The sequence below is a fragment of the Aethalodelphis obliquidens genome, unplaced genomic scaffold, assembly GCF_003676395.1.
Source record: "Aethalodelphis obliquidens isolate GAN/ISIS:26980383/991018 unplaced genomic scaffold, ASM367639v1 scaffold28, whole genome shotgun sequence".
NCBI classification, from domain to species: Eukaryota; Metazoa; Chordata; class Mammalia; order Artiodactyla; family Delphinidae; genus Aethalodelphis; species Aethalodelphis obliquidens.
Genome location: NW_020837972.1, coordinates 23,970,942 through 23,985,529, shown reverse-complemented (window position 1 = coordinate 23,985,529; position 14,588 = coordinate 23,970,942). Strand labels below are relative to the sequence as shown.

Sequence of the window (14,588 nt, the reverse complement as noted above, 5' to 3'; positions counted from 1 at the left end):
ACTGCGCCACCAGGGAAGCCGCTAAATCTTTTTTACTTACTTATTTTTTTTTAATTGGGGGAGAGGAGCAGAGGGGTGTGGAATTTGGAGAGTATGGATGGTGTAAAGGAAAGACAATGATCGGTCGTCTTCCCACTGCCTGATCCTTTGTGCCTTTATCCTCCAGCGTGTCCATGGAAAGCTCTGTTGCTGAAACTCATGATGAAATGTTGCAGGTTCTTAAAGAAAAAATGAGACTCGAAGGACAGCTGGAAGCTTTATCATTAGAGGCTAGTCAGGTAATGGAGAGTTGATGGATGTATCAATGTGCCATGTCTTTGAGAAGAACGTGCAGCTCCCGTTCACGCGTACAGCTGTACACGTGTCTTTAGGAATGAGCTGCAGCAGCAGCAGCAGCAGCGCAGCAGCTTCGTCTTCTGGACGTTTTTGTCCACTTGATCTGTCAGCCACGGAAAGAGGTGTGCTGGTTCTCCGCCCTGTGTGGGTTCTCCTTGTATCTCCGTCAGGATCTGCCTGGGAGGCTTCCTAGCTCTGCTGTCAGAGACCTAACAGTCCATGGCAATGAAATCTTTGGGGTGGATTTCACCTTTTTCTGGCCTGGTGAAATTGTCATCTTTGCCCCTTTAGTACTTCTTTACTTTTTCGGATACGAATTTTGCTTTGTCTGGTTAGCACATGCCTAAAGAATCATTTTCCATCCCTTAATTTTCAGCTTTCCGATCAACAATTAGAGTAACTCGGTTCAGCTGCCTTTGATCCTCTGCACTTGGCACGGAGACGGGGGAGAGCACAAAGCACTGGGGGGTGTGAGATCGAGGCAGGGGGCTCTCCCTTCCCCTCAGGAGCCTGCGCTGTGCGGGCGGGGGAGCCGTGCACACGAGAGTGCTTGCTCTGCTGAATGTGCTTCTCACGTCTGATGACTTTTTTGTTCACACGGTCCTGGGACACAGACTCTGTACATAAAACTCTAAACTGAAGAGGTGATTACCGAGGTGTTGGGGTTAATTTTAGTTGCACACGATTTTCACTTTGTCCTCCTGTAGAACGTGACCTCAGCAAGTGCATGTCCACCTCCCCTGAGTTTGACGCCCTGAACAATCGAAGCACCTTCGCTGGCTTTTACTTTACCTCCTTATCCTCCTGGGATTTGATTTGCTCTTCAGTTGTGTCCAAGCCAAGATCTTTGTGGATTGTTACGGGTGCAAAACTTTTTGGTATTTCTGTGAATATGCTGATTATACTTACTACAAAATCTTACTGCGTTTGCTCAGTTAACTCACTTTTTTGGGTATTCTTCCGTTTGTTGAATTTATTGTCTTCACGACATTGGTCTTCTGCTATTGCGTGTTGACGTGCAGCTGTCTGCTCTTCTTTGCATTTTGAAATTGCTGTACACACCCTGATAGGCTGACTTCAGGGTGGGTGGGAGGTGCTGATGAGTGGGTAGGGGTCGTGCCCTTTGCTCAGTGTCTGTTCTCAGCTGCCCCTGGGGCCTAGGGCTTCTTGAGGCCCCACCTCTCCTCTCCCTGCTGGGTGCCGTGGACAGTGGTCCCCGCGGCCCTGCCACGTAGCACAGACTGTGCCTCAGGCTGCTCCGTGCCCGGCAGCCCTGGCCGCAGCCCCTCCGAGCCTCTCCTATGTGATGGCACCCTTTCCCCACAGACGTGTTCTGTGGATTTTGTTTTCCCCAGATCTGAATCTGGCTGCTCTTCATCTTTTAGAGACCCCTCAACACTCCGGGTATTCTTACACTGTGTGTTTGTGCATGCTTGTGCGCTTTTTTGTTTTTTGGACAAATATGTTTTCCAGCGTCCTTGTGGGTGAGTGGGTGCTTGCAGAGCTTTTCCCACGTGCTGTCCTGCCCAGGTGCCACCGTGCGGAAAGCAGGCAGACTCTGTATTCACCCCTCCTACCTCTTGCGCCTGTTTGGAGAAACCCCTTCTTTTTGGATAACTGTAATGCTAGAGGTGACTGAATGTTTTGGAAAACATGGTGCTTTCCTGTAAAGTTCACCTGTTGGACACGTTCCTCTGTCTCATTGGCTGTGTTTTGGCAGCCCTCTTAATACGCAGGGTGGAAGCGACTTATTTTCCTGAATGTCAGCGTGGCTGTGTGTGGGTCTTTCCAGGCACTTAAAGAAAAGGCCGAGCTGCAAGCGCAGCTGGCCGCCCTGCACACGAAGCTGCGGGCACAGCTGGAGCACAGCCACAGCAGCCAGCAGAGGCAGGACTCGCTCAGTTCGGAGGTGGACACCTTAAAGCAGTCTTGCTGGGACCTCGAGCAGGCAATGAGCGCTCTGCAGAACATGCTGGAAGCGAAGAATGCTAGCCTGGCCTCCTCCAACAGCGACCTGCAGTTAGCAGAGGGGCAGTACCAGAGACTCATGGCCAAAGTGGAGGAGATGCAGAGGAGCATCCTCAGCAAGGACAACACAGGTGAGCATCCCGCGTCTGCATGTCTGTCCCTCAGTCGCGCGCAGGCTCCCGGGGGCTGTGCCCCTGGTAGGGGTTGTCTCGTCTGCTCTGAGGACTGACCTTTGTCACATCAGTGTGCTGGGGGTTATCCTCCCTTCTGATTTATACATGAAGTGTCCACTTGCCTAAAGTAGTGTTGTTTTTGGTTCAGCTTGAGGAATTCTGCACGTTTTTGCATGCGCATCAGGGGGGCGGCTTAGGTCTTAGAAATGGACTGTGGACCCCTGACTGTCAGAAGTAATCGTTTCCACTCTTCTGCCTTCTCAGTCCATTGGTGTTTGGGGGCTAGATCTGCCTGCTTATTCCAGAATTGCAGGCGCCATTTAAAATATTTAAAAGCATCACTTGAGTAGTAGATCTTTATTTTCCCTTCCATAAGTTCAGGTTTTGGGTCTAGCTGGATCCCCGTGGGAACCCCCTCTGGAACGATAGACAGATGGAACAGTGGAGTCAGGGAACATTGCTGGTGGGCCAGGCACAGCGGACCTGTGTGTCCTTCCCTCGTGCTTTCTGCTCATCCTGGGGGCGCGTACTCCATTCCCAGAGCCCACGCTCCACACACGGCCGGCGCCAAGAAGTGTGGTCTGTGGGCTCACGACATCTCACTGTGCTGACGGGACGAGGGGGAGAGGGGGTGGGAGAATGGCGCTCAGAGCCCAGGACGTGTCAGCCCAGACCCTGGTCCTCCAGTGCAGGCTGCAGAGATGACGTTCTTGTCCCCAAGGTCTGGGCGTCTGAGCGACGTGAGTGGGGTGCGGCGGGGCTTCTGTGAAGGACCACGGCGTCTGCCGACGTGGAGTCTTGGCCGTAAGACTTGTGAGACGAGGTTTCAGGTCTGATGAAATAAAGGAAAAGTGACAAACCTCTGTGGCAAAAACTTTATCCGGATCCTGGGCGGGGAAAGCACCAGCTGAGAAATAAAACAGCCAACTGACTTTAGTCTCTGAGCATTTTATGGTACCCAATCCCTTAAGAAAATTATAAAATCCAAGAAGTTCTGTATTGCTCTGGGTTGCAAGGCATGGCCAGACCAGAGCTCGGCAGGCATCAGACTGACCTGCACCCAGCGCAGTGCCAGCCTCCCCACGCCTTGCTGTCGGTGTGTCTGCTGGCTGGGGGATTTGGGGATGCGGGGGAGATGCTCCTGTTGCCATCCTAAAGCCCCATTGCTCTGAGGCACATCTATCCCCAAGGATTTCGCATCAGGGGTCATGGATCCTATCGTGTTTTTTTGTTCTATTTTAAAATTTTGGAAACTATCATTAGAATCATAAGTGTTTTCTTAAATACCTGGTGTAATTTATTTTTTAAATAATTGACTGGTTTTGTTTGTACTATGATTTGGGTTTCTGCTATGATTTCCTGTCTGCTCCCCTTCCTGCCCTGCCCTCAACAGTGTTGACCATATCAGCAGACCAGCAGGGTTTAGTGTGTATACCATTCCTGAGCTTGTTGATGACTCACAGACGTCATCATGCCGAAGTCTTGAGCCAGAAAGCTCCCATGGCAACGTTGTGGACACACAGTCGATCTCATTGTTTGTAGATTTGCTAATTGTGAATTCTCCGATTCACTAAATGTATTTGTACCCCCACCAGTACTCACAGCTTTTTCTGGTCATTTGCAGATAGGTGCAGAGCAGAGAAGGGTTGCGGCACCTGATGTGCAAAAAGGCTCAGCCTTCCTGGTTCAGCTCTTGTACCACAAGTGTCCTTTAATGGTCGATTTAGTGCCACGTTTTTTACATTTTTGTGCTTTTTGGGGTGGCTTTGCTCTTTACGATTACCCCCAAACACTGTGTGGTGTTCCTAAGTGCAGGAAGGCCGTGATGGGCTTTGTGGAGAAAGCATGGGTGATAGACAAGCTTTGCACAGGCACGAGGCACAGCGCTGTCGACTGTCAGTTCAGCGTTAATGAATCAAAAGCAAGTGGAGCAAGGTGTCTTTCAGCAGAAGCACACGCAAAACAAGGCTGTGTGTTGATCAGTTGATGAGCAGTGACCAGACCCTAACCGGGATGCCCGGGACCTGTGGCTCGGCGCTTGAGGTTGCATGTAAGGCGTCGTGCCGAGGAGGAGGGGACCCAGCGTGCGCCGCTGTCTGCGGAGCCGGCTTGACGGGACCTTTGGCGCGGCCGGGCTCCCCTGAGCGTCTCTGCTTGCTTGTTTCAGTGCATGACCTGCGGCAGCAGATGACAGCCTTGCAGAGCCAACTGCAGCAGGTGCAGCTGGAGCGCACTACGCTGACCAGCAAGCTGAAGGCGTCCCAGGCCGAGATTGCGTCCCTGCAGAGTGTCCGGCAGTGGTACCAGCAGCAGCTTGCTCTGGCCCAGGAGGCCCGGGTCCGGCTGCAGGGCGAGATGGCCCACATCCAGGTACAGCCCCTGCCGTGGCCAGCGGCTCATGCTGCACATCTGGTGTGAACACTTGCTTTTTCCCTAAATTGAAGCGACTTTTCTGAGTTTAGACTTCACCCATAGGTTGTTTGAAAATCTGCTGAGCACCCGTCTAGCCCACACCCCACCACGTGGGCAGGGAGGCCCTGCGGGGAGGGGTCACCGCCTTCTATGACCTTCTGACACAGGGAGTTTCACAGCTTCTGCTTGAGCATTTTAAATACTAAAATCCCCCTCTCTGGGACGTCCTGTGTTCCTCGCTCCGAGTCGTACATCCCGTCCCCTCTCTGGGGTCGCCTTTTGTCGTTGGAACCCAGCTGTCAAATCCACACCTGCAGGGGTCTCGGGCCGCTTGCTCCCTGGCTCTCCTGCGCCGTCACCGCCTCCTGTGGTGCGTTTCTTACGTGCACAGAGCGCGGCACACGCCACCTCCTGGCAGAGCTCTCCAGCTGCCTGGTCACCAGATCCTCCCAGAGAACACTCATTTCCCATATCCTCGCTTTCTTCCTGTGTTGTTAGGGTACCAGAGTGTCAGCCTCTAATTCTGCGTGAGTGGGAACAGGTGTGAGTCCAGGTCTGCAGGGTGACCGGGGCCGAGGCATGCTCTCGGGAGCAGTAGGCAAGATGCTGAAATGCACTTTGCTCCAAATCTCAGTGTTTGGACTAATTGGACCGATTGTGAGGGTGCTGATGGTGCCTTGGTCAGCCTGTCTTCTTTTTGAATTTTGCTGTGGGTTTTATTTTATCTCCCCACTTTTTTTTTATCCAAGTAAAATATCGTACCTTTTTTGTTACAATATTCAAAACATTGAAACTTTACTTCTCAAGTAGAGGATGTAAAGTACTAACTCCACCAAATCCTCCTTTTTAAAAAAATCTAAAGTCTACAAATATACAAAATAGAATTTTAGGGCTTCCCTGGTGGCGCAGTGGTTGAGAGTCCACCTGCCGATGCAGGGGACACGGGTTCGTGCCCCGGTCCGGGAAGATCCCACATGCCGCGGAGCGGCTAGGCCCATAAGCCATGGCCGCTGAGCCAGCACGTCCGGAGCCTGTGCTCCGCAACGAGAGAGGCCACGACAGTGAGAGGCCCGCATAACGCAAAAAAAAAAAAAAAAAAATAGAATTTAAAAAAATTTGTTGTATCTATTTTTAAAATAAATTTATTTATTTTTGGCTACGTTGGGTCTTCGTTGCTGCATGCAGGCTTTCTCTAGTTGCGGTGATCTGGGGCTACTCTTCGTTGCGGTGCATGGGCTTCTCATTGCGGTGGCTTCTCTTGTTGCGGAGCACGAGCTCTAGGCACGCAGGCTTCAGTAGTTGTGGCTCACGGGCTCCCGAGCGCAGGCTCAGTAGTTGTGGCGCACGGACTTAGTTGCCCCACGGCGTGTGGGATCTTCCCGGACCAGGGCTCTAACCCGTGTCCCCTGCATTGGCAGGCGGATTCTTAAGCACTGCGCCACCAGGGAAGTCCTTATGTTGTGTATTTTTTAAGCTAGAGGACCTGGCTTAAATACGTCCTTAGCATAAATAAGCGTTTGTTTTACTTACCATGTGCTTGGAAATAATTGCAAGTCAATGCAATTTTGAAGCTGTCGTGCATTTATTTGAGGCATGAAATATTTAAAGAATCCAGATTTATATCCTGAGCTAAGTCAGAAATGGCATTTGGAAGACAGAAGTGGAGAAAGAGTCCAAGGGAATGGCAGTTTGAGAACCATAACTGCTTTTTTCAAATTCCTTTGACACCCAGGTCAGCGTTCCTTAATCCAGGTCAGCGTTCCTTAATTACCGTGTGTGGTACATTTTCACCCTCTTTCTCCAGTAACATGGAAGCGTCCCAGGAATGTTCAGGTTGGAGAAGAACGCAGGGTAGTCTTTATTCTTTTGTTGCCTTGAGATGAAGTCCCGGCGAATGACGCCTTTCCTTGCTCTGGGCAGCTTCCATCTTAGACCCTGAAGCTCACAGCTTCTGGTCGCATTGGGCACCTGTAGGTCTAGGAGCGTTCGCGTCGGCTCTGGAAGGGACGTGCTCGCAGGTCTGCATGGCCTGGGTCAGACCGGGGCGGATGCCAGTGCCACTTCCTGGGAGTGGCCAGGGTCAGCCTGGTGCGTGACCAGGACAGTCGGGGACTGAGAGGGCAGGGCCTAAGGTGTGTCTGGCCGTGGGTCAGTTTATCTGATGGGCAGATTCCTGGCTGTCCCTGCCGCCCAGTTGAGGCCCCTAACCTCCGGACTCAGGGATGCCCCTTCAGTGGGAACTGTCACGTAGGTCTTACAACAGACCGCACCATCGTGGGGGTGATGAGCGCTGACTTCTGGGCTGCTGGCTGGCTCCTCTTAAGTACACAGAACACAGATGGCCTGAGTGTCATGGTGGCTGCCAGGAGGGTGGGCAGGGAGGCCCTGCGGGGGCGGTGGTCCTGGGGAGCGGCCCTCCCAGGGGCCAGCGCTGCACAGAGACCCTCACCCTGGTGGCCTCAGGGACTGGCTGGGCTGTGCTTGTGCTTGGAGTCTAGCAACCTTCGACTTGTGGTGTTTTTCTTTGAAGATTGGACAGATGAGCCAGGCGGGCCTCCTGGAGCACCTGAAGCTTGAGAATGTGTCCCTGTCCCACCAGCTGACGGAGACCCAGCAGAGGTCGATCAAGGAGAAGGAGCGCATTGCCGCCCAGCTCCAGGGCATCGAGGTGGGGCCGTGCTTCTGGGGCTGTGGGGTGTCAGTGTTGTCTTGGGGTTTGGGGGTTTGGGGTTTTTTTTTGTACGTAAACATTAGTACTACATACGTGCGTACGTATGCATATCTTTAAAAATACTCCTTTGAGCCATGTGCAGTGATTTAAGGTTTCGGGATTCTGTTCCTCGTGTTCCCTGTATGCTCATCCCCCCTCCCTCATCTCTGCACGCTCAGAGGTAACCTGGGCCTTCCTCTGAACTGCCTAGTTCCGGCCTCAGCCTGCGTTACCATTTCACGCTCCAACAGCCACGTGGACTGGTTAGGACCATGTCCAGCCTCCTCTGTGGATTATCCCAGGGTAGGGAGATGCAGTGGCTTTGACCTGTGGTCTTTGTCAGCTGTGAGACCCTGGACTTAATATCTTAACTCTCTGGGCTTTGTTCCCTTTTCATTAAATATGGATAATAATACCTACTTAATAGGCTTGTTGGGAAAAGTAAAGAAGAAAAGGGGTACACGGCATCCTGGCATTGTGTACCGAGAACCTCACGGTCACACAGAAGGTTGGTGTTCTGTGACTGTGGTCTCCCATATCCCCACTTATCTGCACGTGCTCCTTTGTCCTCACGGATGACGTGGATGATGAAAGACAGTTGTGTTGTGTCAAACACATGCTTCAAGGGCTCAGTGTCAAAGAACTAAAAAAATTCTAAGTTATAAGCTAATGTTTTTTCCCTAAGAAAACTCCTAGATGTTGCGTTTTATCTACATAGTCAGGACGTAAGGAATGCCATATTTACCCCACGGCCCCTGGTCTCTAGTCTTACCAAGTGGCATCCGGAAGTAATCTTGTGGGACTTCCCTGGTGGTCCAGTGGTAAAGAATCCGCCTTCCAGTGCAGAGGACCCGGGTTCTATCCCTGGTGACGGAACTAAGATTCCACATGCCGTGGGGCAACTAAGCCTGCGCACCACAGCTACTGAGCTCGCACGCCTCAACTAGAGAGCCTGCGTGTCGCAACGAAAGATCCTGCATGCCACGACTAAGACCCGATGCAGCCAAAAATAAATAAATAATCTTTAAAAAAAAAAAAAAAAAGGAAGTAATCTTGTGAAAGAGAATGTGCCGTGCATCACCCCGAACAGCCTGTCTTCACGCAGGTGGCGGCGGTGGCGGCTGTGGAGTTTCATTCACCACTTTATCCCAGTTCTTAAAACTGGGCTGTCTGCTTGCTTCTCTCTTCAGCCAGGCCCGAGGGTCAGCAGGGGAGCCATGGGTGGAGGAATCGGCTGGTGGCCTGTCTTGGCAGTGGGAGGGCACCAGCTTTCTGCCCCCGTCCCCTCGGGCCCTCTCTCTGTGGGTCATGGACAGGATGGTGACGGGGACGATGGCCTCTCTCCAGGGTGGTGGGCTTGCCCGCCGAGGCTGTAGCTACAGGTTTTCCTGCTTTTTAAAAAATGCTCTGTCTTCTGGGCCCAGGCTGACATGTTGGACCAGGAAGCTGCCTTTGTGCAGATTCAGGAGGCGAAGACGATGGTGGAGGAGGACCTGCAGAGGAGGCTGGAGGAGTTCGAAGAGGAGAAACAGCAGCTGCAGACGACGGCGGCCTCGGCGGCGGCCCTGGAGCAGCAGCTGGAGCAGGCAAGCCCCTCGGGCGCTCTTGTCGCTGCCCTGGGGCCGCGGCCAGCCTCACGGGGCTCGTTGGCGCTGGTCTGTCCGTCACGTCGTCAGACCCGGCGGGGGTTCACTTCAGCTCGTGGTCTTCTGTGCCTCAGCTTTACGCAGAAGGCTGCCTCCAGAGCATCGTCCAGACTGTTTAAAACCCAAGCACGGAAGAAGTACAAACTCTTGGGACACGCGGTGTTTTCGTTCAAGCGCGGTTACATTGACTACAGTTCCTTTTTTCCTAGGTGAAGCTGACTTTGCATCAGCGAGACCAGCAGCTTGAGGCTTTGCAGCAGGAGCACCTGGACCTGTTAAAGCAGTTCACCTCGACGCAGGAGACTTTGCAGAGCAGGGAGCAGGCCCTCGGGGACCTGCAGCTACACCACGACGAGCTGCAGGCCAGGCTGGATGAGCTGCGGGGGGAGGCCGCCGCAAGGGACGACGCCATCCGTTTCCTGCAGAACGAGAAGATCGTCTTGGAGGTGGCTGTGCAGGCAGCCCAGAGCAGCAGGGAGGAGTTTGATAGAGAGGCAAAATGCCTGGAAGAGGGTGCCCAGGACACGTCAGCAACTTTAGAGCAGTTGACACAGGAATTAGCCATCAAGTCCAGCCAGGTAATGCAGTTTGCTGTCACTTTTTTACGCGTGGAAATCACATATACAAGAAGTAACGCTGATTGTTTGGTCCTTTGTTTTGTTCTTTTTTTGAAACATGGAAGAACGCTTCCGGGGGGGGGCCCAGGGCTCAGCTGGGGAAGGGGCCCACAGCAGCTGATGGGGTACTTCCGGTCCTAGGTTAGTGGCTGGGTGTGTAGATACCTGGCTGGGAACTGGGAACCGAGTTGTTTGGGGCTTTGAAAGTAATCTGCCAAGAAACACCAGCTTCAGTGCACCTGTGAGGAGGAGCTCAGACCTGGGAGAAGCAGCGTGGGGCTTTGGTTCTTTCCTTCCTGACTGCCTGACCCAGTACAACGCCCTGGACGTGTCGGCATGACGGTGGGTGAGGGTGGGAGACGGCCGAGGGTCCGGGTGTGTGCGCACGTGACCTAGCACGCCACACCCGGGAGCTGCCATGCTATGATGTGGGTGAACAGTAAACAAATACAGACGGAACGAGAAAGCTGCAGGGTGTGGAGGAAGTAGAGTTAGTGTCGGGAGTGGTTTTGTCTTCGAATCCAGCTCCATGAGCGTCGAGGACAAGAGGAAGTCGGCACGTTTTCCCTCCAGGAAGTAGGTGCGATTTCTCTGCAGGTGCTGACCCGTCTGTACCCTTCTAGGACAGGAGGCACAGAGGCAGGTCTGTGCACCCGTGTCCCCCTGAGGCACAGGGCCCTCCCGGAGCCATCCGTGTAATGTCTGCACACGTGTCCCTCACAGGTGGAGCACCTGCAACAAGAAGCTGCCTCCCTGAAAAAGCAGGCACAGAAGACAAAGGAGCAGTTTCTTCAACAGAAGGTGAGAACGTGGGGTTAGCTTGCTTTCTGTGAAACAAGTGCATGAAGAAAATCCTGTACGTTTAATCTCTTCACTGGAAGGAAACAATTCAAGAGGAAGGTAACAGCTAGACTCCAGCTTTTTTAAGAGACCTCACTGATTCTGAGATACACTCGTCACTCCTCCCGTTTTTATGCTTCTGAAGTCAGGTGCATTTTCAGGGTGGGGTTGGCATCCGGATCATGCGGACATGCCCTGCTGGGACATCAGAGTGAGTGCGTGCTGCTTCCACAGCGGCCGGGACTCCTGCGTAACGTTGCTTTGAAAAATGTCGCACCACGACCCAGCACTGAAATAAGGCTCTTCACATTAGTGAAGCTGGTTCTGCTGTCTGAGGAATGAGTGCAGAGCACCACCAAGGGTCTGAGGAAGGGGCAGCCGAGGACGTTGTAAGCGGTGGTGGGTTTTATCACTTGAGATGCGAGCGGAGTGCCTGTCAGAAGCCAGGCAGGGCAAGTGGAGTGGGAAGGAGTGGCCACATTCCCCCGAGGAAGTGAAGCAGTCAGGCCCCCAGCGGCTGGCATGGCTCCCCTGTCCATTACCCAGTCCTGTTTAGGTGTGTGTCTCAGTGAGTGGTATCACGGATTTGGTGAAATATATATCTTCAGCCCCAGAAAGTTATATAGATAAGTGGTGAGCATTTTTGTTTAAACGGCTTGACCCCTTGGAAGACCCGCCCCGCGGGCTGCAGCTTCCGGCCTGTTGGGCAGGTGATGGTGGAGGCCTACCGCCGGGACGCCACCTCCAAAGACCAGCTCATCGGCGAGCTGAAGGCCGCAAAGAGGAGGCTGGACTCGGAGGTGAAGGAGCAGCGGCAGGAGGCCGTCAGACTTCAGGGGGAGAAGAGGGCCGCGGAGGTGCAGCGCTTGCACCTGCAGAGGGAGGCGTCGCAGGCCCGTCAGCAGGTGGTGGATCTTGAAGGGCATCTCCAGTCCACGCAGAGGGAGCGCGACGAGATGGAGACGCACTTACAGGTCTGGGGACGCCTTTGACTTGTGAAGGTTCAGCCGAACGGGCCTGGGGCTGTACGGTGGGTGGGGCGGGGCCTGTGGAGCTCAGATCAGGTGGAGGAGAGCTGTGGGGGGGGTTCCTGAGATGGTCCGAGCGGGCGTTTGAGTGGGCGCTGGAGAGAGGCAGCAGGGGGCACGGGGACGTGGGCTGGGCCGCCTGCAGCAGCTGCTTTGGGCTCCGGGCTTTAAGGGCGGTGGGGCCAGATTTGCTGTGCACGCACCAGGGCCCCCATGGCCGGTGGAGTCTGTGAGAGACAGTGGTGGCTGTGCCGCTGAGGGTGTCTGGCACGGGGCCAGGGAGAGGGAGCCCTCAGGCCGGATGCCTGCAGCTGGGGAGTGTTTCTGAGGCAGGCGGCAGACCTGGGGAGAGCTATGGCAGGGTGTCAGACTGAGGGCTGCATCTTAACGTGTGACGTGTCAGAAGTCCCACGGAGGGCCGGGCAGGGTCCAGGGAGGCAGGTAGGCTGGAGGCTGCAGCTGAGAGCCATGAGAGTGCAGGCAGGACAAGAGGGCCCGGAGGCTGTGGGGAGCCAGGGGCTGGTGGGACCCCTGCAGCTGTGGGACGCAGGGCTCGCGGCTGCGAGGGCCGAGCCGGTCCTGGGGGGACGGTGCTCATTGCACAGGGGGAGACGGGGCAGCGGGCAAGTCCAGGAGGGGGGCGTGAGGCTACCCCGAGGTGCTGGGAGAAGCTGGGGAGGGGACCGGGCGGGAGCCGTCGCCTGAGGCGTTCTCGTTGGCAGCTCTTCCCGCCTATCCCACCAGCGGCCTTGACACGGGTGGTGCAGGACCCTCGGCCTCCGTGCAATGACCGCTTATCGCGGGGTCCTTGGCCAGGGTCTTCCTCAAAGCCCGTGCCCTGCAAGGCGGCCTTGAGAGGAAGCCAGTCCCACATTTGGGCTTCAGGTGGAAGGCTTGGCACTCCTCATTTTGTCTCGTCCTCCCTTTATTTGAAGTCTTTGCAGTTCGATAAAGAGCAGATGGCTGCTCTTACGGAGGCCAACGAGGTGCTCAAGAAACAAATAGAAGAGCTGCAGCAAGAAGCCGCAAGGTACGCGGGCGCGGGGTGCGTGCTGGCGGGACGCCGGGCGGTGGCTGTGAGCCTTGAGGGCCCCCCAGCACTGTCTGTCCAGCCCTTGCCGGTCTACAACAGGTGGCCTAGGAAGTCAGAGTCCACGTTTAAAGCTGGAAAAGTGATTCCGTCGTGATCTGACGGTTACACGTGGATGTGCTAACACATCCTTTCACAAACACTCCCCATTTGTTTTTGTTTTCATTTGACTTTTCGTGTCAAGCGCCTGTGGCAGCGCCCTTCGCACCCCCAGTGCACTGCCCAGGGTGGACACCTGTGCCCGTCCTCACCCGGCCCGCGCCAGGCCTTTCACTCCCATTGCGTGTCCCACACCGCTCTGCTCTGTCAGCCGCTGATGTACTGTGAGCCTGAGTGTTGGGTTCCTTGCTGCTGGTCAGGAAGAGCGCTGGAAGCTTCCATCTGGTAGGAGAGGAGTCTTCTCTGTCTCCACAAGGTGGTTTAAGCAGCTCCGAGAGGGGAGCAGGACAGACGAAAGCACGGTGATGGGCTCTGTAGGGGATACCCACCGACCGCATCCTGGGGAGCTGGGTTCTGGGCAGCGCAGTGCTGGAGAGGGTGGCGCTGGGGGCAGATGAGGGTGGAGCTTGGATGGAAACGCACTTGGCCTTTGCTTGGTGTGGCAAGTGGGTTGGAGGTGAGCTGAGACTTCCTTCTGTCTCTGCCACGCCCCAGGGCCATCACCGAACAGAAGCAGAAGATGAAGCAGCTGGGCTCAGACCTGAGCAGCGCACAGAAGGAGATGAAGACCAAGCACAAGGCCTACGAGAACGCCGTGGGCATCCTCAGCCGCCGCCTGCAGGAGGCCCTCGCGGCCAAGGAGGCGGCCGAGGCCGAGCTGAGCCAGCTGAGAGCCCGGGTGGCCGGTGGCGGCAGCGACCACACCCTGCACGTGGGTAACCTGCTTACTCCGCTGGTTGCGGAGAATCGGTGCAGGGGGCTGCAGGGGCATGACGTGTACAGGCACCTCCCCTCCGAAACCCTTCTAGGAGGGTTTAGAAAGGAGGTGTGTGGGCAGCGTTTCTTCAGAATACCTCGCGGTAGCAATGTGACCGGGGGCTCTGACGCTGCGTTTGACCCCTGCGAACGCGTGCGGGGCGCTCGCCCTGCTGGCCCCGGCCCTCCTCATGTCTGAGGAGGAGGTTCTGTGAGCGCCATGCGTGGGGTGTGAGAGGGCTTGGGGTGAGGGTCGAGGGGTCCAGGACAGCCTTTTGGACAGGTGGCGTCTGAAATGGTCTTGCGCGACGGCGGGCATCTCAGCAGAGCGCTGCTCCTGTGTGCTGGGTCTGGGGGCACGGGGCCAAGTAGGGGTCTGGCTGGAGGGGCTGGGAGCCAGGGTCGGGGGGTTTGGAGTGGAGCTTCCATGTGACAGAGAGCGAGCCGAGACCTGGCCACCATCCTGTTGGGACGACCTAAGGCCAGGAGAGGCTGCGACGGTAGCTGAGGTGATGGGAGCCAAGTGCAGGAGGCGGTGGGAGGCGTCTCGGAGGCCAGCACCAAGGCGGGGCGGGTTGCTGATGGCTCTGCGACAGACGGCCCTTGAGGTGGACAGCATGTGCGACGTAGTGGAGGGAAGTGCCTGTGAAACGCTCGGGTCCAGGAGGAAGAGGGACCTGCACGCGGTGAGGGCTGAGAGCCGCGGGAACTGCTCTTTCCCCCATGGCGTCCTGAGGCGAGAGAGAGCCTTTTGCTTTGGGTTATTGTTTAGGGTGGGGGACCGGCAGCAGGGTGGGCGCGCGCGCGTGTGTGTGTGTGTGTGTGTGTGTGTGTGTGTGTGTGTGTGTGTGTG

General features: G+C 55.4%; 1 protein-coding gene across 3 annotated transcripts in view; it reads left to right on the top strand.

Moving 5' to 3' along the window:
• GOLGA3 (golgin A3) overlaps window positions 1-14,588 on the top strand; it is a 44,928-nt gene that overhangs the window by 16,631 nt on the left and 13,709 nt on the right. For 2 of the 3 annotated variants that reach the window (XM_027125197.1, XM_027125195.1), the window contains exons 6-15: window positions 167-278; window positions 2,129-2,435; window positions 4,645-4,847; window positions 7,420-7,557; window positions 9,024-9,185; window positions 9,455-9,823; window positions 10,586-10,663; window positions 11,374-11,676; window positions 12,666-12,760; window positions 13,475-13,691. In XM_027125197.1, coding sequence (XP_026980998.1) covers window positions 167-278; window positions 2,129-2,435; window positions 4,645-4,847; window positions 7,420-7,557; window positions 9,024-9,185; window positions 9,455-9,823; window positions 10,586-10,663; window positions 11,374-11,676; window positions 12,666-12,760; window positions 13,475-13,691 — 1,984 coding nt within the window. The remainder of the gene's footprint in view (window positions 1-166; window positions 279-2,128; window positions 2,436-4,644; window positions 4,848-7,419; window positions 7,558-9,023; window positions 9,186-9,454; window positions 9,824-10,585; window positions 10,664-11,373; window positions 11,677-12,665; window positions 12,761-13,474; window positions 13,692-14,588) is intronic. The other variant, XM_027125196.1, reaches the window with a different exon arrangement.